The 23,626-nt window shown below is 46.2% G+C and overlaps 1 protein-coding gene across 1 annotated transcript in view; it reads left to right on the top strand.

Annotated features, from left to right (window-relative positions):
• The first annotated feature begins 867 nt into the window (after nucleotides 1-867).
• Nucleotides 868-23,626, top strand: part of IFNAR2 (interferon alpha and beta receptor subunit 2) — a 35,499-nt gene continuing 12,740 nt past the window's right edge. Inside the window, exons 1-3 of the mRNA XM_068266371.1 lie at nucleotides 868-966; nucleotides 7,519-7,699; nucleotides 15,337-15,506. Coding sequence (XP_068122472.1) covers nucleotides 868-966; nucleotides 7,519-7,699; nucleotides 15,337-15,506 — 450 coding nt within the window. The remainder of the gene's footprint in view (nucleotides 967-7,518; nucleotides 7,700-15,336; nucleotides 15,507-23,626) is intronic.

Raw genomic sequence — 23,626 nt, 5'->3', positions numbered from 1 at the left:
GACCCTAACCTCGAGGCCCTCAGAAAACAGGCTTCTGAGCCCCTCACAGACGAGGCTACGTTCAAGGTATACTGGGAAGGTGGGAAGTTGTACAGTGAGCCTGTACACCCCACCGAAGGTGAAATGGGGATGGGTACCAAGTTGCTTGTGGTACCTAGTGCCTTCCGGGGGCATGTGCTGAAGTCCGCACATGACATTCCCCTGGCCGGGCACTTGGGGATCCACAGGACACTTGATCGTATCCGGGGACATTTCTACTGGCCTCAAATGCTGATAGATGTGACGAACTACTGCCGCACATGTACCATTTGCCAAAAGGTAAAAAGGGCTGGGAATCCCCGCAAAGCTCCCTTGTGTCCACTGCCAATCATAGGTGAGCCCTTTCACAGAGTGGCAGTCGACATAATTGGACCGTTGCCCACTCCCAGCAGCAGTGGCAAAAGGTACATCCTGACGGTGGTGGATTACGCCACCCGCTATCCTGAGGCCATGGCACTTTCCTCCCTGAGGGCGGACAAGGTAGCCGACGCGCTACTTAACATTTTCTCCCGAGTCGGGTTCCCTGCGGAGATGCTCTCTGATCAGGGAACCCAGTTTATGTCCGGACTCATGGAGGCCCTGTGCAAAAAGATACAGATGACGCACATTGTCTCCAGTCCCTACCACCCGCAGACCAATGGACTGTGTGAAAGGTTCAACGGGTCGCTGAAGCAAATGCTGACCACGTTTGTTGAGTCGCAAGGTGGGAACTGGGAACGATACCTGCCTCATCTGTTGTTTGCATACAGGGAGGTGCCGCAGGAATCTACCGGGTTCTCCCCGTTCGAGCTCCTGTATGGTAGGAATGTCCGAGAACCCCTACAATTGATGCGGGAGACGTGGGAGGGCAAGGGGGACCCCACAGATGTCTCTGTAGTTGATTACGTTCTCAGGTTCAGGGACAAGATGGAGTCCCTCACAGAAATGGTAACGGAAAACATGGCCCAGGCTCAGGCCAAACAAAAACTCTGGTATGACCGCACTGCTGGAGAGAGGTCATTTGAAGTAGGTGACAAAGTATATGCCCTTCTTCCAGTGAGGCAGAACAAGCTGCAAGCGGCCTGGGAGGGACCCTACACTATAGTGCAACGGTTAAACCCTCTGACATACCTGGTGAACATGGGAGGCAGGAAACAGAAAAGCTTTCATGTCAACATGCTGAAGGCCCACCATGACAGGACCAAGTATGTGCTGCCAGTGTGCAGCCGGTTAGAGCAGGGAGAGGCAGACCCCCTGTTAGACCTGCTGGCTGACATACGAGATGTGGACAGCGACCTAAGCGTCAACCCACAACTCTCCTCGTCCCAGCAAGAGCAGTTACAGGAGGTGCTGGGTCCGTACCAGCACACCTTCTCCGGTGTCCCGGGGCGGACCAGTCTGGCAGTGCATAGGGTAGATACGGGCACCCATCCCCCCATCAGGCAATCCGCTTACCGCGTCTCCCCTGAGGTGCAAGCGGACATGCAGAAAGAGGTGAGGGAGATGCTGGAGCTAGGGGTGGTTCAAAAGTCCTGTAGTGCCTGGGCAGCCCCTGTTGTCCTGGTCCCCAAGAAGGACCAGACAACTCGGTTCTGCGTGGACTACAGGAAGTTGAACGCCATCACCACTACAGACGCCTACCCCATGCCTCGCATCGATGAGTTGTTGGATACGCTGGCGTCCGCCAGGTACCTATCAATCATGGATCTGAGCCGGGGGTACTGGCAGATACCACTTGCACCTGACGCGAGGCAGAAGTCGGCCTTCATCACCCTTTTTGGCCTCTTCGAGTTCATGATGATGCCCTTTGGGATGAAGAACGCTCCTGCCACGTTTCAGCGGGCCGTAAACGACCTGCTGGAGGGACTGCAAGGGTTCGCTGTAGCGTACTTGGATGACATTGCGGTGTTCAGCCCCACCTGGGAGGAACACCTCAAACACCTGTCCCAGGTACTAGAGAGGCTGGCCGCAGCCAATCTGACAGTTAAGCCGAGTAAGTGTCAGATTGGTATGACCGAGGTGCAGTACTTAGGTCACCGGGTGGGGGGTAACACCCTGAAACCTGACACGGTAAAAGGTTGACGCCATCCTGGCATGGCCTCGGCCTATCACGAAAAAGCAGGTCCAGGCGTTCCTGGGGACCGCCGGCTACTATAGGAAATTTGTTCCAGCCTATAGTACCCTGGCGAAGCCCCTGACCGATGCCACTAGTAAGAAACACCCCAAGGTTGTTAGCTGGACCCCCGCTTGCGAGAACGCCTTCCAAGCGTTGAAGCAGGCACTCGCGAGTGCCCCTGTGCTGCAAGCCCCGGATTTCAGTCGTCGGTTTGTTGTGCAAACCGATGCCTCTGACTACGGTCTCGGCGCAGTCCTCAGCCAGGTGGATGGAAAGGGAGATGAACACCCTATCCTCTACCTGAGCCGGAAGCTCCTGCCCCGAGAGGTAGCCTACTCCACCACTGAAAAGGAGTGCCTAGCGATCGTGTGGGCCCTACAGAAACTACAATCGTATCTGTACGGCCGCTCTTTCACGATCATTACCGACCATAACCCCCTCAGTTGGCTAAACCGTACTGCTGGGACCAATGGCAAGCTCCTACGGTGGAGCCTGTCATTGCAACAGTACGACTTTACGATCCAACACAAAGCGGGCAGCCGACACCAAAACGCTGATGGGCTGTCCCGGTGTCAGGGGGAACTAGGCCCAACAGCGCCAATGGCTGCTACGACGGATGTCTTGCTGACAACCCTCCACACAGCGTCAGGAAGGGGAGGTGTCACGGAACAGCCGTGAGAAACTAGAACGCAATCGGTTTATTGCGCCGATCGCCCTGGATGGTAGTCAGGCCAGCGATTTAGAGATTGACATTCCGGGTTTTTTTAAATAGGAAGTTTTTTTTCCCCTGTTAGCAGCTGGCAGGAAGACTGGCCCTGTGACTGCTGATTAAGCCAGAGGTGTAAACTCAAAGTTTGTCTAAGCTGATCTCACATTCAGATGTTAATTGAAGGAGCCAACAGGGCCTTTTCATAGACGGAGATCCCAAGAAGCAGACACAGCTGGACTCCAGTCAGGCTGACTCCAGCCTTAGCAGGAAGAAATGAATGTACTATATAATCTTTTGCCCATTTACAGAATACAATAAATAGGGTGGTTATGAGAGCGGTATCATTGGATCCGTAGGGTCATGCTGGATCTTTTGATACCAGTCGAGAGGGGCCCGGGGCCCCTACAACCCAGGTATGAATCTACCCAGGACCCTGATCTGCTGCACTAGCCATGTCGGATATCATATTAATCTGTATTTTCCTCCAAGTATGAAGCTGTTACCCCCCTAAATGTAACGTGTATGGTTCAGGAGTTACAGCAATTCATAAGTTTAGCTCTAAAATCTCTCAGAGGGAATGAACTGTCATTTGCTGGTAGCTCAGAGGGGGCCGGCATTGCCACACCCCCAAACCAGCTTCATCAAAAGCACAGAGCCAGCAGGCGGGCTTGAGTCCTCCACCCTGAAAACATCTTGAACTCATCGGTGCCAGCTTGAGGATATGCTGGCATCCACCTGGTCTGAACTCTGAACTTTGATTGAAACCCAGAACTCTGATTTTTCCCACAAAAAGGACATCTTTCCAGGAACTAAGTATTTTTCTCCCTTCTTTTATTTTTTATACTGGCTATTACTGTTTTAATAATTGTTGATTTTAATAATTGTCTGTATATATTAATTATTTATATTGCTGTGAATAAAAGACTTCCTCCAAGTCATTCACTGTTCCGCTACCCTGCTTATCAGCACACACAGAACTGATCCCGGGTCTCTGAAGATACGCTACTGTTTGTTTGTTGTTGGCTAGACAGAATACCGTGTGTTTAACCATTTTATTCGCAGGACTAGTCAGTCAGTAAATCGGGTCCACTGGCCCCTACCAGTGGTGGTGGCAGATACCGTGGAATCGTGTGTACGTTGTAATTACCCGTGTCTCACAGGCTCCCTTCTTAGTTGTCTGCGGCTAATTCTTAACGGTTCCTGCGCATTGACTGCGACCAGAGTTCGCACGATCCGTGCGCTGGCACCGTTTAGAAGGCTAAGTGCGGTCAGCCACTAGGGCTCCTGTGACAAGTAGTTTTTCTCCATATTAACATTTGAAAATAAGAAAATGTATCCATTTAATTGATGGGGATAATGTTCAGAGTCAGTTAAACACATTTTCAGGAGAAAAATACATATATTTACACAGATCTGGACATCTGTCTTTATAGGGGGACAAATGGGGAAGAAAGAGGGACTGGGTTCCAAAGAGTGACTATCCCTTCGAAAGAGGGACAGTTGGGAGCTACGCATTTGAAGCCCTCGAGGGCCACATAAAATGGCAAGGAGGGCTGCAATCGGCCCCTGAGCCTTGTGTTTGACACCTGTGCTTTAGATTATTAGCTTGCAAGGGCAGGGCTCTCTCGCCGTTTTGTGTTTTGGAATTTGTTATGAAATGAAGCAAATCTGATTGGCTGTTTGTGGCTTTACCCCCTTTTCTGAATTTGAACCCTAGTCACCCATTGACCAACTGTACCAGGTTTGAGGCTTGTGCCATTAACAGTGCAAGAATAGCAGCAATTAAATATTTCCCTTGAAAATCAATAGGTGAATTTTGATTGGCTTTTGTAGGCTCCACCCACTTTTCTGATTATTAATCCCTGTCACCCAGTGACCAACTGTGCAAAGTTTGAGAACCCTAACATCCAGTGTTGCCAACTCAGCCCTTTAAATACGGACGCTTTTGAATTATACATGTATTGTGGCTAGTTAGATGCAGTTTAGGCACTGGTCTGTGAGAAGCCCCAGAACCTGTATAACTTAGATGTGTCAGTATTTACAGTGGGATGCAAAAGTTTGGGCAACCTTGCTAATCGTCATGATTTTCCTGTATAAATCGTTGGTTGTTACGATAAAAAATGTCGGTTAAATATATCGTATAGGAGACACACACAGTGATATTTGATAAGTGAAATGAAGTTTATTGGATTTACATAAAGTGCGCAATAACTGTTTAATCAAAATTAGGCAGGTGCATAAATTTGGGCACTGTTGTCATTTTATTGATTCCAAAACCTGTAGAACTAATTTTTGGAACTCAAATTGGCTTGGTAAGCTCAGTGACCCCTGACCTACATACACAGGTGAATCCAATTATGAGAAAGAGTATTTAAAGGAACACTATCGATCTACATATAGTTTTTTCAGTTGAGATAGGAACTGTTTGGGAAGTGCTGCCAAGTACTGGTATATACATTTCACTGGCAACCTCTTTGTTTACTGTTATCAAAATACTTTCAAACTTTACTGACGCCAAAACTGACGGCAGACTGAGCCATGAGGAGAGGGGAAATTCCCCTCACACTTGATCAGTTAATCCTGTGTGTAACTCTGTGAGAGAGAGAGAGAGAAAGCTCACAGCTTTTGTCACAGCTTTTCATACTGTTTTTGCTTTCTGAGAAAAATACTCTGTAGCCTGATATGCAACTCTGGCTGTGCATTGAAGCAGACACCCCTTCTGCAATTGATTTGTCCCAATATAGCTAAATCCTACTCTCAATAAATTAAAGATTTTGCCTCTGATGTTTAACATGAAAAGTAGGAAAATAATTACACAGCTACTTAGACATTATTTGTACATTGTCATTTTAGAACACTTGGGCATTGATAGAATTCCTTTAAGGGGGTCAATTGTAAGTTTCCCTCCTCTTTTAGTTTATTCTGAAGAGTAGCAACATGGGGGTCTCAAAACAACTCTCAAATGACCTGCAGACAAAGATTGTTCACCATCATGGTTTAGGGGAAAGATACAGAAAGCTGTCTCGGAGATTTCAGCTGTCTGTTTCCACAGTTAGGAACATATTGAGGAAATGGAGGACCTCATGCTCAGTTCAAGCTAAGGCTCAAAGTGGCAGACCAAGAAAAATATCGGATAAACAGAAGCGACGAATGGTGAGAACAGTCAGTCAACCAACAGACCAGCCCCAAAGACCTACATCATCATCTTGCAGCAGATTGAGTCACTGTGCATCGTTCAACCATCGGGCGCACTTTACACAAGGAGATGCTGTATGCAAGAGTGATGCAGAGGAAGCCTTTTCTCCGCCCACAGCACAAACAGAGCTGTTTCAGGTATGCTAAAGTACATTTGGACAAGCCAGCTTCATTTTGGAATAAGGTGGACTGATGAAACTAAAATTGAGTTATTTGAGCATAACAAGGGGCATTATACAATCAAGGAAAAATAACACAGCATTCCAAGAAAAACACCTGCTACCTACCGTAAAATATGGTGGTGGTGCCATCATGCTGTGGGGTTGTGTGGCCAGTGCAGGGACTGGGAATCTTGTCAAGGTTGAGGGATGCATGGATTCCACTCAGTATCAGCAGATTCTGCTGATGTCCAGGAATCCCTGACAAAACTATGGTTGCGCTGGGGCTGGATCTTTCAACAAGACAATGACCCTAAATACTGCTCAAAATCCACTAAGGCATTCATGCAGAGGAACAAGTACAACGTTCTGGAATGGCCATCTCAGTCCCCAGACCTGAATATAATTGAAACTGTGGTGTGAGTTAAAGAGAGCTGTCCATGCTCGGAAGCCATCAAACCTGAATGAACTAGAGATGTATTGTAAAGAGGAATGGTCCAAAATACCTTCAACCAGAATCCAGAATCCAGACTCTCATTGGAACCCACAGGAAGCGTTCAGAGGCTGTAATGTCTGCAAAAGGAGGATCTACTAAATATTGATTTAATTTCTTGTTTGTGGTACCCAAATGTATGCACCTGCCTACTTTTGTTTAAACAATTATTGCACACTTTCTGTAAATCCAATAAACTTCATTTCACTTCTTACATATCACTGTGTGTGTCTCCTATATGATACATTTAACTGACATTTTTAATCAAAACAACCAATGATTTATACAGGAAAATCATGATGATTAACAAGGTTGCCCAAACTTTTGCACCCAACTGTAGGTGCTGCTTTAACTACCTCTGACTTATACTCGGGTCAATCATTTTTTCCCTGTTTTTTTAGGAAAAAGTTGGGGGGGTAAGCTTATACTTGAGTCCGCTTATACTCAAGTTTATACAGTAGTCGGTATGATAAATTAATTGCACATCTCTTCTGCCTGGTTGTAAAAAGGACTCCTATTAGTCAGTAGGGATGGCCCTGCTTAGAAGAACTCATGGAGAAGCATGTGATCAGTTTGATCAGCTGATAGATTTGTAAGGTTCTGATTTGCTGGTCCTGATCATGTGTTAAACCAGGAAGTCATCATAGCAAATAAGGACCTTACTAATCTATCAGCTGATCAAACTGATCACATGCTTCTCCACGAGTTCTCCTAAGCAGGGCCATCCATATTAGTCAGGCAAGTGAGTCGACACTCGACAGAACAGGCTGCAGCCATTCACTTCCTTTTTGTCTTACACTTATTTTCTCATCTCTACCTGCGTATTGAGACAGCAACGAGTCATTTCACCGTCACCAGTTGTTCCAACATCACGGCCCGCCAATGCGACCTCAGCAAAGAGTTTACAGACTGCTTCTCACATTACACTGCAAGAGTGTACAGCTTCACGCCCAATGAGAAGTCACCAAGTGCCGAACTAATGGATTCCCTGGCCCTGCAACCTTTAGACAGTAAGTACACTTTTCCAAGCTCGCCCTTCCCACACCCCCAAAAACTTTTCTTCACTTCAGTAGAGTTCCATAATTTAATCACCTGGAAAGGGTCAGACTCAAAGCTAATTATTATTATTATTTTTTATTTATAAAGCGCCAGCATCTTCCGTAGCGCTGTACATAGCGCTGTACATAGCTGTACATAGCTAATAAAAAAAAACTGCAGGTAAAGCAGGGCCATATTTACCAATAGTAAGTAGGCGGGTGTTTAGAGGGGGCTTTTACTACACAGAGGGGGCTTTTACTAAACAGGTGGTTAAATGGGATTGCATGGAACAATACACCAACACCCAAATATAAATAATACAAATACAGTATATCTAAATGACTAGCTAAAAATAAACCACAGACACTTTTATTTGGGGGTTAATTAAAAAAGGAGGGGTTGTATTGTTATTTAACCTTCCAAACTTTATAAATGCACTAGAACATTATACATACTGTATATAACCTAAAAAGTAAATACAGCTCAGTCACTGTGCTCAGGATGACCATGTCATGCACAGGTATAATAGCCCACTCACTATAATGGGCAACTATAAAGCCCAAATAATTCTTGCCTATGACAAAAAGGTGGGTGCAACAGATTGGACTGACAGCACCAATTTTGTGAGTGGGAACACAAGCTGACAGGAGTTTATATAGTGGACACCTGCCCCCCACCCCGGATTGGACCAGGTGTTTACAAACATGTAACAGCTAGAGATGGCCCAAACTGTTCACCGGCAGACAGTTCCCAGCGAATAATGTGTGTTCACATTCGTATCAGCCTTCGAACACATGGCGTGTTCGACCCGCTCCAGGTCAGGCCGAGGCAGAGGCGATAGAGGCTCCTGCCTCAGGGCGCAGTGTAAGAGGGGGGACATAACTCACTCAGCTATCATTCCTTTATTTTGTTTGAAGAAGAGAGAAAAGAGGATACAGAAGATTAGAGATTAAGGTATTGGGGGCCCTGGGGCCCATCTTTGTCTAATAGCAATCAGTGTGTGACGGCTGGGGTGGGTGGGATGGGCGCACTTTGGTGTATCAGCCTTGGATGCTGGAGGACCTTGTCCCGGCTCTGGAACCGCCCCTATACATCATCATGGAGCCAAACTTTGACCCTTACCTTACAGTCAGCAGACACGTGGCAGCCATTCAGCATACCCTCCCTCCCAGACTCCCCTGCCCCCTGTAAAAATGCTAGGATGGCAGCAATCCTATGCTCATTCGGAGGCTGCTGCTGCTTTATGAGTGAGAGCAGGGAGAGGGCTACTCAAGATAAAGTGTTAGCTAGGCATGTGTTCTTGGTCCTCACTGACTTACTTGCTGCGAAAGCACCCCAAATAGCCCTTTTGAGGGCTGGTACATCGGTCTCCTGTTTTGGGGGTTTTTTTTGTGTATGACACTCCACAGTCCACTGGCACCCAGAGCTGTGCACACTACTGCTATTGTTACCACATTAAAGGGATACTTAAAGGGGAACTGAAGAGAGAGGTATATGGAGGCTGTCATGTTTATTATCTTTTAATCAATACCAGTTACCTGGCGGCCCTGCTGGTCTATTTCTCTGCAGTAGTATCTGATTAAAACCAGAAACAAGCATGCAGCTAGTCTTGTCAGATTAGACTTATAAGTCTGAACCACTGAAACATCTGATCTGCTGCATGCTTGTTCAGGGGCTATGGCTAATAGTATTAGAGGCAGAGGATCAGCAGGGCTGCCAGGCAACTGGTATTGTCTAAAAGGAAATAAACATGACAGCCTCCATATACCTCTCTCTTCAGTTCCCCTTTAAGCCTGTGGAAAAAAAATAGTTGTACTTACCTGGGGCTTCTACCAGTCCCCTGCAGCCGTCCCGTGCCCTCGCAGTCACTCATGGATCCTCCGATCCCATGCCAGCTAGTTTCATTTTCGACCTACAGGTTTATTGCGCTTGCGCATCTCCTTCTTGGCGTTACCATCCGCAATAGCGTCCTGCGCTGGTGCAGGACACTATTGCGGATGGGGCGGAAGAAGGCTATGTGTGGCCAGGCATGTCGGTGAAACGAAACTAGCTGCCGGCGGGGGACCGAAGGATCCATGAGTGACTGTGAGGGCACGGGACAGCTGCAGGGGGCTGGTAGAAACACCAGGTAAGTACAACTGATTTTTTTTTTGCACAGACTTAAGTATCCCTTTAACTTGCAGACACAGTACCCCTCCAGTGCATTATTTTTCACTGTATTCTGATAGTACTATTGCATTTCTCTGTGTGTGACAGTCCAGCCCACTAACATCCAGAGCTGTGCACACTACTGCTATAGTTGCCACATTAACTTGCAGGCACAGTACTCCAAATAAAAAAATTAAAAAAGCCACCCGGCAGGTGTCGTCGGGGTCATGCTGCTGTGATTTCCTGCAGCCCTAGAATAATGCCCTCCAGTGTTCAGAAGGCACGTACCCTGAACTCCTAAAATTCTGAGGACGCAGTTGACTGGCTTACACAGCACACCCAATTTCTACAGCTTCCACTCGGAACCTTGACACACCATCCTCCTCCTGCTCTGATTCGGGCAACCCAGAACTTACCACTCGCCTGGCAACCACCACCACCACCACCAACACCACAGCTGCTTCACTTGATGTCAGAGGAGTTATTTACACATCAGTTTGTGTACTAGTATAACTAGTGATGCGCAAGCATTATTGCCAGAGGATGGAGATAACAGTTTTACACCTGATATATCTCAGTCAGGCGACATTACACACATGGACGTAAGGTGTCATAATGGTGATGATGTTGGTGATGTACCCGCTGATGCTTCCTTTTGTGAGGTGTCTAATACAAGTGAAGCAGTTGATGATGACGATGTGTGCATGGATGTCATGTGGGTGCTTGCAAAAAGAGATGAAGAACAGGGGGACAGTTCAGATGGGGAGACAGAGAGGAGGAGGAGAGGAGTTGGAAGCAGGGGGAGCTCGTTGTAAGGTGCTAGTGGCGCTGTCAGACAGCATGTATCAGCACCCAACACGACCTTCAACGCCTGCTGTTGCCACCACCAGAATGCCGTCCTCCCAAAGCTCACCAGTGTGGCATTTTTGTGTGTGTCTGCTTCTGATAACAGCGATGCCATTTGCAACCTTTGCCAAAGGAAACTGAGTCATAGGGAGTCCAACACTCACCTAGGTACAACTGCTTTACGAAGGCACATGATCTCTCTTCACAAATGCCTATGGGATTAACACATGAGGATAAGCAGTACAAAAAGTCAAAGCCACCATCCTCCTCCTGGTCCAGCTTCTTCAGGCACGTCAACCTCTGCTGTCCTTACACCCTCTCAACCACCCTCCACTCCGCCTCTCACCTTGACAGAAACCTAACAGGAACTCATCTGCCCACAGTCAGGTTTCTGTCAAGGACATTTTTGTGTGTAAGAAGCCAATGTCTGAGTCACCCCCTTCCCAAGCATCTAACAGCTGGCTTGTCGGAACTGTTAGCCCGCCAACTTTTACCATTCAAGCTGGTGGAGTCTGAGGCCTTTAAAAATTTGTTGCAACTGGGACACCACAGTGGAAGGTACCCAGCAAAAACTTTTTCTCCAAAAAGGCAACACCCAACCTGTACCGTAATGTGGAAAGCCAAGTCATGACATCTTCTCTGGCACACAGTGTTGGCGCAAGGATCCATGTGACCACTGATACCTGGTCTGCAAGACACGGTCAGGGCAGGTATATCACGTACACTGCGCATTGGGTAAACCTGCTGACGGCTGCCAAGCATGAATGGTGACACCGCCACGACTTGCAGACAGGCCTGCTGCCAGCCTGCCACCTCCTTTTCTCCTCCTACTCCTCCCCCATCCTCTTTGCTATCCTTCTCACCAGAGTCAGCCTTGTCGTCACTTGCTGTACTTGCGGCAATACAGAGAGAGAAGTATGAGGAGGAGGAGCCGTAGGAGGAAGGTGGCTTTGTGGAGGTGGAAGACCAACTGGAGCAGGCGTCCCAGGGGGCTTGTCCTTAACCTTCGAAGACCCTTGGTATTGTACATGGCTGGGGGGAGGAGCAGACCTTCAATGACATCAATGAGGATGAGGTCTTTCATGCTGTCCTGCCTGCTGAGAGACCCTTGTATAAAAGGGCTCAAGTAGAAGGACCAGTACTAGATGGCAACACTACCAGACCCTCATTATAAGCACAAAGTGGTGGAAATGTTACCAAATTACCAGAAGTTGGAAAGGATGCAGCATTTCCAAAACAGCCTGAAAACTATGCAGTACAATGCGTTTAAGAGTGATGTCACAGCAGGAAGGGAATCTAACAGGGAAGAGGTTCAAGTAATCCTCCTCCTCCCACGGCCACCCCAGGAAGGACAGGACACTGTGTTGGTGATGGCAGACATGCGGACCTTTTTTAGTCCAATGCATCGCCACAGCCCTTTGGGATCCACCCCTAGAGAACACCTCGACCGACAGGTAATGGACTACCTGGCCTTAACTGTGGATATCAACACTCTGAGGAGCAATGAAACTCTGGACTACTGGGTGTGCAGGCTTGACCTGTGGCCTGAGCTGTCACAATTTGCCATCGAACTTCTAGCTTGCACTGCCTCAAGCGACCAGTCAGAAAGGACCTTCAGCGCAGCAGGAGGGATTGTCACTGACAAGAGAAGTTACCTAGGTCACCAAAGTGTTGATGTAACGAATTGGTGCTGCAACTTAGACGTCTGATTATTTGTGATCTGCAGAATCACCAATAATACAGACGCTATACCTGATTATGTGGTGATCTGCAGTATCACCAATAATACTAGTATAGCTAGCTGAGAGTAAGGTGTGGTGTTTGGTGCAACAGTATAGACTACTCCAGAGGAGCTGGAGGGTCTACCAACACAAATAACAATACCTTTACCAGAGGAGCTAGCAAAGTACTAATAATGAGAGAACTAAAGAAGTTTGGCTAAACCTTAAAGGGAAGGTTCAGGGACTGTTTAAAAAAAATAAAAATCCGCATCCACTTACCTGGGGCTTCCTCCAGCCCGTGGGAGGCAGGAGGTGCCCTCGGCGCTGCTCCGCAGGCTGACGGTGGTCTCCGGTGGCCGACCCGACCTGGCCAGGCCGGCGGCCAGGTCGGGCTCCTTCCGCGTTCCAAAATGCGCCTCACGGCGGGGCGCTGACGTCATCGGACGTCCTCCGGGCTTTACTGCGCAGGCTCACTGTCGCTGCAACAACAAAAAAATGTCATGTATATATGTCAATTAACCTTCGTCACAGAGACGCTATATATGCTACCTGAGAGCTACTGTTTTGTCCCCTGTTTTATTGCCTGATGAAGCGGGCTTGGTCCTGCGAAACGCGTTGCATCTATTGGGGTACTAATAAAATGTTTATTTATGTCAGACAAGTAGTCTAGTCTGCTTTCGGAGGTAAGTCCACCACTGCCTCCCCAGCATATTTTAAAACTTTTAATTATTGTTTTTATTCTGCTGGCGCCTCTGTTCATCAAAGTCATTATAGTGTTCACCCTTGGTGGAAGGAGGACCCACCCCTACCTTTCTTCTATCTACGGAGAGCGACTTCTTAACCCTGAGTGAGGACAGGTCTAATCTCCTCACCTGCATTCACAGTGGTTGCCTCAGCGGTAACCCTTGTTTGTGAGTATAACCTTCTCACATTACATTATTCACTATTGTCCTGAGCATACTACACCATATTGGGCTCTCGGTGTCTTTTTCTTATCTAACCTTCGTCATTGTTACCTTATTTATGAAATTCTTGAAAGGATGATCGTAGCTTTACAGCCTTACGGCCCTAGTGTACATGTTGCGGTGGAAAGTCAGTACTGTAAAATAGAGGTAAAATCTGTATTATGAGCATTAGACAGTGATAAGCAAGAAATTGTAATCCAGGAGCATAGATGTCTTCATCATGTTAAAACCTCCATTTATTGGAAAAATCATTAAAAGTCATATCTATAATAGTTTGTAAGAGCAAATATCACCTTAAAGGATACCAGAGCAGAAAGCTTTAGGAGAAACAAAAGGAGCAGGCATGTATGAGGACCTGATGGACATCCCTACCCTGTTCTCCTCTGCCCAGCTCCTTCCTTACCTAAAGAGTCACCGGAGTCGGCTTCACTGCGCAGGCACTGGCCTGGCTGATTGCATCCTACAGTGCGCGACCATGGCCAGGAGCGCTCTGTGCATGCCCATGATGTCACAATGTCATGCGCATGCACAGTTGTGCGCTGTAGGACGCACGCAGCAGGGCCAGCTCCTGCACAATAAAGCCAGACTCCGCCGACCCGGTAAAGGCTGCCGGGGGCATTTAGGTAAAAAAGGAGGGGGCAGAGGAAAATGGGGGTGGAACAGTGTCCATCAGGACAGGTCAAATACATGCATGCTCCCCTCATTTCTCCGAATGGTTTTGGCTCTGGTATCCTTTAACAAAGGCACAAATACACACTGGGAGATGAGGGAGGGATGGCCAATGATGCCACTATTAGTGCTTTATCAAGACAGAGAAAATCAGCTTCTAATCACATGTTTCCCCCCCTCCCCCCCCCCCCCACAAGATTCGCTGAAATCTATCCTTGTTTATCTTATTAAAGAGGAGCTGTTAGGTATAAGGTCTCAGAGAAAATAAACACATATATCCAGAGCCGGGACAAGGTCCTCCAGCACCCAAGGCTGAGACACCAAAGTGCGCCCCCCATCCCTGTCTCCCGAGCCGTCACACACTGATTGCTATTAGACTAAGAGGCGCCACAGGGCCCACAATTTCCTCAACACCTTAATATCTAGTTATCTGGCTTGCAGTCACTGCCATGTATCCCCTTTTCTTATTTCTTTCTGCTTCAAACACAATTAGGAATGACAGCTCAATGAATTCTGCGCCCCCTCCTACACTGCGCCCTGAGGCTGGAGCCTCTCCAGCCTATGCCTCGGCCCGGCCCTGCATATATCAGTAGCTAAAGATTGGCTGTACTTACATTACATATGCATTTCACTGTCCACGTTTGGATTTCACAGAATTTGTATATAGTATATGCAGAGATAGATGCTCCTGACAGCTCATGGCAGGCTCCATGTTTTTCTGTCAAATGTGTCGTCATGTCCTGCCTGCTTCCTGATCACAGATAAGCTCCTACTTGAACAACACGGTGTGCAGTGAATATTAATGAGCCATGTGGCTAGGAACAATAGCTGACTCCTGCAGTGTACTCTGCCCGGATATTTATCAGTGCTACGCGCTGGACTGATTAGAAGCTCCTGTACCGTCTCATTAGCAGCCGAGGGGAGGGCCCCAGAATGCTTTGCAGTTTAGTATGCGGCTTGCGTCCTTATGGTTCTATAACAGCCTTTCTGATAAGCACACATCAAAGGTAACTGAGATTTTTATCTTCACTAATTGCTTTATGGCTTCCTTCTAAACTGTTTAACACAGGAGAATAGAGGTTTAAATTAGCTTCTGCAGCCTGACAGTTACTCTTTAAATAAAGAAGTTATCCACAAAAATGACAAAAATGGATAAAAAAACTCTTCACATCAGCGCACAAGCTGCACTGATAAGACAATATGTAGATGTGTATTTAGTATGCAGTCTTATTAGAAAAAAGTATTTTTTCCTATTATCAGCTGAGATGGATCCTCCAATAGTCGAAGTTTTTCCAGCGGCCACTGGTATTGAAGTTTTTATCCGCCTGCCAGTTTCATACTTATGGGATGAATCAGAAGAGCGTTATGTTTCCATACTGAACGCCTATCCAGCCATCGATTATGAGATTTCTCTGGAGCCCTCCACAAAAGTAAGATTTTTTTGCTACCCTCACTGTTCAGTAAGTACTCCCACAGCTAACAGTAGCCACACACATGGGAGGCCTCTATACAAATGTCAGGAAATCTCTGTAGAGAACCAACTCTCAGGGAATCTCTGTAGAGTACCAAATCTCAGGGAATCTCTGTATAGAACCAAATGTCAAAGGATCTCGGGAGAGAATAAAATCTCAGGGAATCTCTATAAAGCACCAAATCTTAAGGAATCTCTGTAGAGTACCGACTCTCAGGGAATCTCTGTATAGAACCAAATCTCAAAGGATCTAGGAAGGGTACAAAATCTCAGGGAATCTTCATAAAAGCACCAAATCTCAGGGAATCTCTGCAGAGTACCAACTCTCAGGGAATCTCTGTATATAACCAAATCTCAAAGGATCTCGAGAGAGAACAAAATATCAGGCAATCTCTGTATAGAACCAAATCTCAGGTAATCTCTGTAGAGTACCTAATCTCAGGGAATCTTTGTAGGGAACCAAATTTCAGGGAACCTCTAAAGCAGCCCTTCTTAACCTGGGTTCCATGGTATTTCTCCCTCTGGTAAAACTGGCCTCAGTTGGTGGGGTGAAAAATTATCTCCTTGGTTCCTCTTCTATAAAAAGAAGGCCTAAACTGGGGGTCAGAATAATATGGAGCGCAGTAATTATAAAAAAGTATGATATTGAGGCAGTATAATAGAGAGCCCTATTATAGGGGTGTACTACAATAACCCCTTGTTTCCCCGACGCACAGCTGAGGCAATTAAGCCTCATTTAAATCACGTATTCGAGGGCTTCGCCACTCGTGACTACTGATGAGCCCATGCCTAGGAATGGCGTCTAAACGAGGAGGCTGTTACAGTTTATAACGTTTTTAGCTATACCTTTTGAAGACTTTGCTACCTGCAAAATAAAGCTCCACTCCCTCCCGTAATGCAGGGGTTCCCTGAGTCCAAAAATTATTTGAAGCGTTCCTCCAGGGTGAAAAGGTTAAAGAAAACCTGAAATCAAAATTAACATTATACTTACAGTACCTCCTGCGTAGTCTTCTTATCAATCTCTTTCTCCTCTCCTGTATCCTGTCCACTGTGATCAATGGAATTCTCCATACTCCATTTTAAAAACGGTGATAACCCCATAACAGCTTCCTGGGTCAGCACTCTGTTTGCTTGAGCTATAGAAAAACATGGACATTACTTTGCACATCACTTGTCCTTTCAGTTATAACTGACAGCAACTGATACAATATAGTGAAAAGGGGCCCCAAGGCTTTCAGCTTCCTGAGAGATAAATCTATTTTGTCAGAACTGGAGGGAATCATTGTTAGAAAAAAATAGTGAGCTTCTTTGATGAACTGACAGCAAGGTAAGTATGTAATATTAATTTGCAGGCACACCATGTGTTTATTTTAGAAAATCTTACTCAGTTCTGGTTCACGTTAACGTTTACCTGAGATGAAGGTAAGGACACTCCGGGCAACAGGAGCATGACGGAGTTGCACGATCCGTTGCACGATCAGGCCACGCATGCACAACAGGGCAACACTGAACAAATATAACACTACACTTTATAGAGAATTTACGTGTGCATCAAACCAAGTAACACCTGACAAATCTGGCTTTGCAAATTTGGCCTAATTGGCTACTCACGAGACATAGTGTGGTGATATATTGGGGTGCTGATGATGTTAAGGATAATACAGGAACATATTTTTCATTTTTCATTGTGTGTCACATGTGTATGGTTGAAGGAGGCTGCTACCTTGAGTCTGTATTCAGTTCTCTGGAAGTGGGATGTTGCTAATTGGATCTCCTGTAGTAAATTTGCATCTGAGGGTGAACAATAGCAGTCAGGTCTTCACCTTTGATTTGCTGTCTCAGATGTGATTGTCTGTGTCTGGGTACAGGTAATTACATAACAACATTGCTTGGAACTCTGTGTACATGTAAACAGCTACCTGTTGGCCAAAATACAATCTGACTGTAATGATCGCTGCTGCAGCAGCTATTGCTGGAAGTAGTAGTGCTGCAGCTCAGGCAGTTCTGATCTATTTCCATGCAAGCTGCATAGCTTTGTCTGTCTTTCCCTGCTGTCAGCTTGTGACTGATTATCATTCACCTGTGTGGGAATCTGCATGTCTGCTCCCATTGGATGACCTCAGTATAAAGATCTGCTTCCTGCAGGGTTTCCTTGGGTTTTCATAGCTTCAGTGTAAGCCAGTCTTGCTGTCGCTTTAGCCCCCGATCGTGTTTCTTGTTATAAAGATACTTTGCTGGTCTTTGCATCATATATTGGTTCATTGCCAATATATATGCATACCAGCACGTTTATTATTTTCCTTGTATTTGTGTTACGTTGATACATCAGTGTCGCTGATGTATACGTACACGAACTGTTTATATTCTGTGTGCAGTTAGTCAGCTTTCCAGCACGTTTTGGTAGGTTGCGCGTACCGTGACCACCCGTGCTGAGGTAGTTACCCTGCTCCTGGTTCTGTTTGTGGATTGCGTTCATCTCTGCGAAGAGATAACGAATCCTTCTGAATCCTGTTCTGTTACTGTTTGTGGATTGCGTTCATCTCTGCGAAGAGATAACGAATCCTTCTGAATCCTGTTCTGTTACCGTTTGTGGATTGCGTTCATCTCTGCGAAGAGATAGCGAATCCTTCTGAGTCCTGTTCCCTGTATGACTCCATTCCTAGTCAGCGTTCCTGCTTATGTCATATATCGGTTCATTGCCGATATATACATATGTTAGTCAGACGTTACAAATACTTTCATTGATAGCTGTAATTGTAATACGCTAGGAAAACATACTTATTGTATATTTATCTGTGTTACGTTCATCTATCTCGATCCTGCTATTTCCTGACTGTCCTGTCCTGTCTTTGTGAGGCACGCCATCGCCGCAGCGCATTGGCTGCCTCATTCCAGTCTGTCTGGTTTTGGACGCTTGCTGTCGCTAAGTAGCCGCTAGCTAGCAAGCGTTCATTCTGTCTACCTGTCCTGATCTCCTCAGTTCTGGTTTGTGCGCTCAGCGCTACTTTGCGCTGAGACGTTATAACGAAAGCATTGTTTGTGGCTGTCAGATCTGCACCGACTCTGTGCGCCACAATCTCCTATTGGAGTCAGTCCTCCCCTCCACTATACTAGGGATAGCCTGTTTCCTGGTGCTAGTGTGTGTACCTCCTCCACGCCAGCTCATGCGTTGCATGCTGACTGTGGAGAATACACCACCAAGCCTTACATTATGAAAACCCCATTACCAATCCCCATTGTGGGGGGGGACTCCCAGAAAGTATGACACTGTTAATTATGGTTCCTGTTCCTTTAAGAAATTTGAAGAACTTAGCTCTGAAACAGAAAATGAGTTTTTCTCTGAATGTGCCAGGTTCCTGGCCAATCCTGATCTCCAAGCGACTCCTGTTTCAACCTGGGCACTCCAACTAAGTTATATTTTGTTTAAAGGGGAATTATTCCAGTGGGCATTTGATGTTCTCAATCATTCCGATTTGAAAGAGAGACCGCTGGAATTTCTAGCGTTTGTGATCCATAACTGGTTGCGCATAGATCCATTGCCTTTTCCTCTTAATGAACTCCTGGCAGCAGGTCAATCAGCTACTCCTTCAATTGCTTGCAAAAATGTTCAGCAAGCAGAAGGTGTTACTGATAATTTTCCTGCAGCCTTGAATAAATCACCAAGAACAGCAGGAAAAACAGCAGGGTCTAAGGCCAAACGCAAACGTTCTAAGAAACGTGTCCGATCTGCAGAGTCGTTATCCTTAGCGACTGAGACCTATAATGAGATTCTGCCATTAACAGATAATGAAATGCAATTGTCTTTCAGGGGAGTTAAATGGACTTATGAAACTACTAATGAACTTTCCTCCCTGGCTAGGGAAAATAAAGATTTTTGTTTAAAAGAATTATCTGAGTATGATTATGAGGAGATATTACAGAGTATTGAACAAATCAACTTATTTGTGAAGCAAGGAAAGTTTGCATACACTACAGTTCAGCACTTGCTACAGGTATTGGAGATTCTTAGGAATAAGGAATCTGCCAATCACCTGCTAATTAACCCAATATATGTCCCTGCTACAATCATATCTGCAAACCATGATCTGCCTGTTAAGTATGCTTGGAATCCTCCATTTGAGAAAGGAGAGATGGAAGCTCTGGTCAATGAATGGAAGAATGATTCAAGTTCATTTTGTCAATTTTACAGTGCAAAAAGTGAATTAGTATTGAATGCATGCATTAAGTCTGCCTATAACCTAATAAAAACTGGTGTGTGTGGGTATGACTTTGTGGCTCCATTGATTGATGTGTGGGAACTGATTTTGGATGATTTTTATGTGACTCCGAATTCGCAAATTTGGCGTTCTGACTCGCCTGCTTCAGCACCTTTGGCTGATTCAGCAGGTGATTCGGAGCTCTGTTTGTGTGAAATTGAAGTTCCTGCAATTCCACCCTGTACCATGGATAACTCAGTGTTACTTACCAGTAACACAGAAGCCACTGATACATTCTTAACCTTGCCCTGTGCAAATTTCTCAGCAGAGAATCCAGAGGTCCTGCTGACTTCCGAGTCCAGCCTAGCCAGTACTCATGACTCTTTGTTCAGTGAAACAGACACCAGAAAAATCTTGCCTGTCTCTGCAAACACTTCTGCAGAAATTACCTGTGTTAATAAAGTTCAACTCCTGTCTGATCCAGCAGATGCCAATAGATGCACTACATCAGTTTCCGAGTCCCAGCAATCCTGTCTAGAAATCTCAGAACCCCAGCATCTGAATTTTCCAATTTTACAAATGAATGGTGATTCAGATGCGCAAACATTGTGTCTTGATCTTCCTGTTTCTACACCTCGCTCTAGTTTCGTGAATAGCTCAGAGCATCTGCTCTGTGAACCTGAAATCGCAGAATTATTACCTTGTTCAGAAAATGTTCCAATAAATTTGCCCTGTACCATGAATTGTGCAGTAGATCTCTCCAATGAAACTCAGGTCACAGAATCATTATGCTGTCCAGCAGGTGCTTCCATGGTTTTGCCCTGCAATATGGACTGTTCAGTGATCCTGTCCAGTGAAGCTGTGGTCGCAGAGTCTTATGCTTCACCCAGTACTTTGGATATTTCAAACCCTCTAGCAGAAGGGTCTGAGGCACTGCTTACCTCAGTTGGTGTTGCAGTAATATTCACTTGTCTAGCAGCTGTTTTGGAATTACAGTCTGCTCTAATAAAACTTGGTGAATTTCTGCCCAGCAAAGCAGAAGCCATTGAAATATTGTCCTCGTCAGCAATTGTGTTAGATACCTTGCCCTGTACACAGTCTGATTTAACCAATGTTGAGTTCCTCTCCAGTGTTGTAACAGCCGAGGAACTCCAGCCCTGTCCTCTGAATGTTTCAGAAGTCTTGCCCTGTAACATGGATAATTCTGATTCTCTGGTCAAAATAATAGAAATCTCAGAATTTCAGTCCGGTCTGATGAGTGTTCCTGAAACCCAGCCCTGTATCCTGAAAGATTCTGGTTCTCTGGCCGCTGTGGCAGAGGTTCCAGAGTCCCCTTCCTGTCCAGGGAATTCCTCAGTTTTGCCTAGTCCAGTGGGGGCTGCTGCAATACTGACTTGTTCTGCAGCGCCTCATGAGCTCCAATCCAGTGTATTAAATGAGTCTCTGTCCAGTCCAGAGGTAGTTGTGGAGTCCCTATCTGGTTCAGTGCATACATCAGAAGATTTGTCCTGTCTTGTTAGTGCCCCTGAATCTGATTTGTTACTGACTTTGCTGGAATCAGCGACATCTAAGTCTGATCCAGCATTCTCGTGTAAAAGTCCAGTAGTTGCGAAGTTTAGTCATGATGATTTTTTTTTGGCCAGTCCTGGTTTTGGTCCTGTCTTGGCTGACCCTGAGGCTCACAGTTCCTTGACATGCCCAGAGGTTTCTCTTGTGCCGGTGTGCCCAGATGTTCTTTGTGTGCCAGAATGCCCAAGTGTGTCTAAGGTGTTAGCGTGCTCTGATGCTTCCTTAGAGGGAACACGTTGTGATGTTGCCAGTCTGCCTGCATGCCCAGAGATGGTTCTGGTCCCTGAAAGCCCTGATATTGATGTTTGTCCTTGTGGCCCTGACTCGGGAATTGCCCTAGGTTCCATAGGGGTTCTTGATAGTTCTCCATGTGAGCCTAAGGGGCATTCTGACCTATGGGGATCTCTTTGGAGCTTCAAGGTGTTCTGGGAGGTCTCTGAGAAAACTTGTCCTGGTGCCTTGGACTGGTTCAACAGTGGGTTTTGTGTTGGTAAAGACAGTACCGGTGGGCATTGCAAAGGCTTTGGCGTTTCTGAACGGTTCCTGGAAGGCGGTGGGTATCGCTCAGGGAATTTCGGAGGGCTTTCTTCTGGAAATCATGGTTCTGATGGGTGTCACACTGGGGCTTGTAGTACTGATGGGCATGGTTCTGTAGGTTCTGGTTCTGATGGGTCCAGTCTTGTGGGGACTGATTCTGGAAATCGGTCTTGCCGGGCTGTCCCGGTCATCATGAATTATCAGTCAGACTGTTTTGTTGGGAATTTCAGTTTTGAAAAGCGTCTGGAATCCGCTTTTAAGGGCGGGGGTACTGTAATGATCGCTGCTGCAGCAGCTATTGCTGGAAGTAGTAGTGCTGCAGCTCAGGCAGTTCTGATCTATTTCCATGCAAGCTGCATAGCTTTGTCTGTCTTTCCCTGCTGTCAGCTTGTGACTGATTATCATTCACCTGTGTCGGAATCTGCATGTCTGCTCCCATTGGATGACCTCAGTATAAAGATCTGCTTCCTGCAGGGTTTCCTTGGGTTTTCATAGCTTCAGTGTAAGCCAGTCTTGCTGTCGCTTTAGCCCCCGATCGTGTTTCTTGTTATAAAGATACTTTGCTGGTATCTGCATCATATATTGGTTCATTGCCAATATATATGCATACCAGCACGTTTATTATTTTCCTTGTATTTGTGTTACGTTGATACATCAGTGTCGCTGATGTATACGTACACGAACTGTTTATATTCTGTGTGCAGTTAGTCAGCTTTCCAGCACGTTTTGGTAGGTTGCGCGTACCGTGACCACCCGTGCTGAGGTAGTTACCCTGCTCCTGGTTCTGTTTGTGGATTGCGTTCATCTCTGCGAAGAGATAACGAATCCTTCTGAATCCTGTTCTGTTACTGTTTGTGGATTGCGTTCATCTCTGCGAAGAGATAACGAATCCTTCTGAATCCTGTTCTGTTACCGTTTGTGGATTGCGTTCATCTCTGCGAAGAGATAGCGAATCCTTCTGAGTCCTGTTCCCTGTATGACTCCATTCCTAGTCAGCGTTCCTGCTTATGTCATATATCGGTTCATTGCCGATATATACATATGTTAGTCAGACGTTACAAATACTTTCATTGATAGCTGTAATTGTAATACGCTAGGAAAACATACTTATTGTATATTTATCTGTGTTACGTTCATCTATCTCGATCCTGCTATTTCCTGACTGTCCTGTCCTGTCTTTGTGAGGCACGCCATCGCCGCAGCGCATTGGCTGCCTCATTCCAGTCTGTCTGGTTTTGGACGCTTGCTGTCGCTAAGTAGCCGCTAGCTAGCAAGCGTTCATTCTGTCTACCTGTCCTGATCTCCTCAGTTCTGGTTTGTGCGGTCAGCGCTACTTTGCGCTGAGACGTTATAACGAAAGCATTGTTTGTGGCTGTCAGATCTGCACCGACTCTGTGCGCCACAATCTCCTATTGGAGTCAGTCCTCCCCTCCACTATACTAGGGATAGCCTGTTTCCTGGTGCTAGTGTGTGTACCGCCTCCACGCCAGCTCATGCGTTGCATGCTGACTGTGGAGAATACACCACCAAGCCTTACATTATGAAAACCCCATTACCAATCCCCATTGTGGGGGGGGACTCCCAGAAAGTATGACACTGTTAATTATGGTTCCTGTTCCTTTAAGATGGAGAATACACCACCAAGCCTTACACTGACTAATTGAGTCTGCCAAGTTCCAAGTGGACAGGAAAAGCCTTGGAATTTACATATGACAGGAGGAAGCCTCCCTTCACAATCTTTTGATGTATGGACTAGGCTATAGTTTTACCTGTGGAA

This window comes from Hyperolius riggenbachi, chromosome 2 (assembly GCF_040937935.1).
Source record: "Hyperolius riggenbachi isolate aHypRig1 chromosome 2, aHypRig1.pri, whole genome shotgun sequence".
NCBI classification, from domain to species: domain Eukaryota; kingdom Metazoa; phylum Chordata; class Amphibia; order Anura; family Hyperoliidae; genus Hyperolius; species Hyperolius riggenbachi.
Note: the sequence above shows the minus strand (reverse complement) of the source record. Positions and strands in the feature narration are given on the sequence as shown.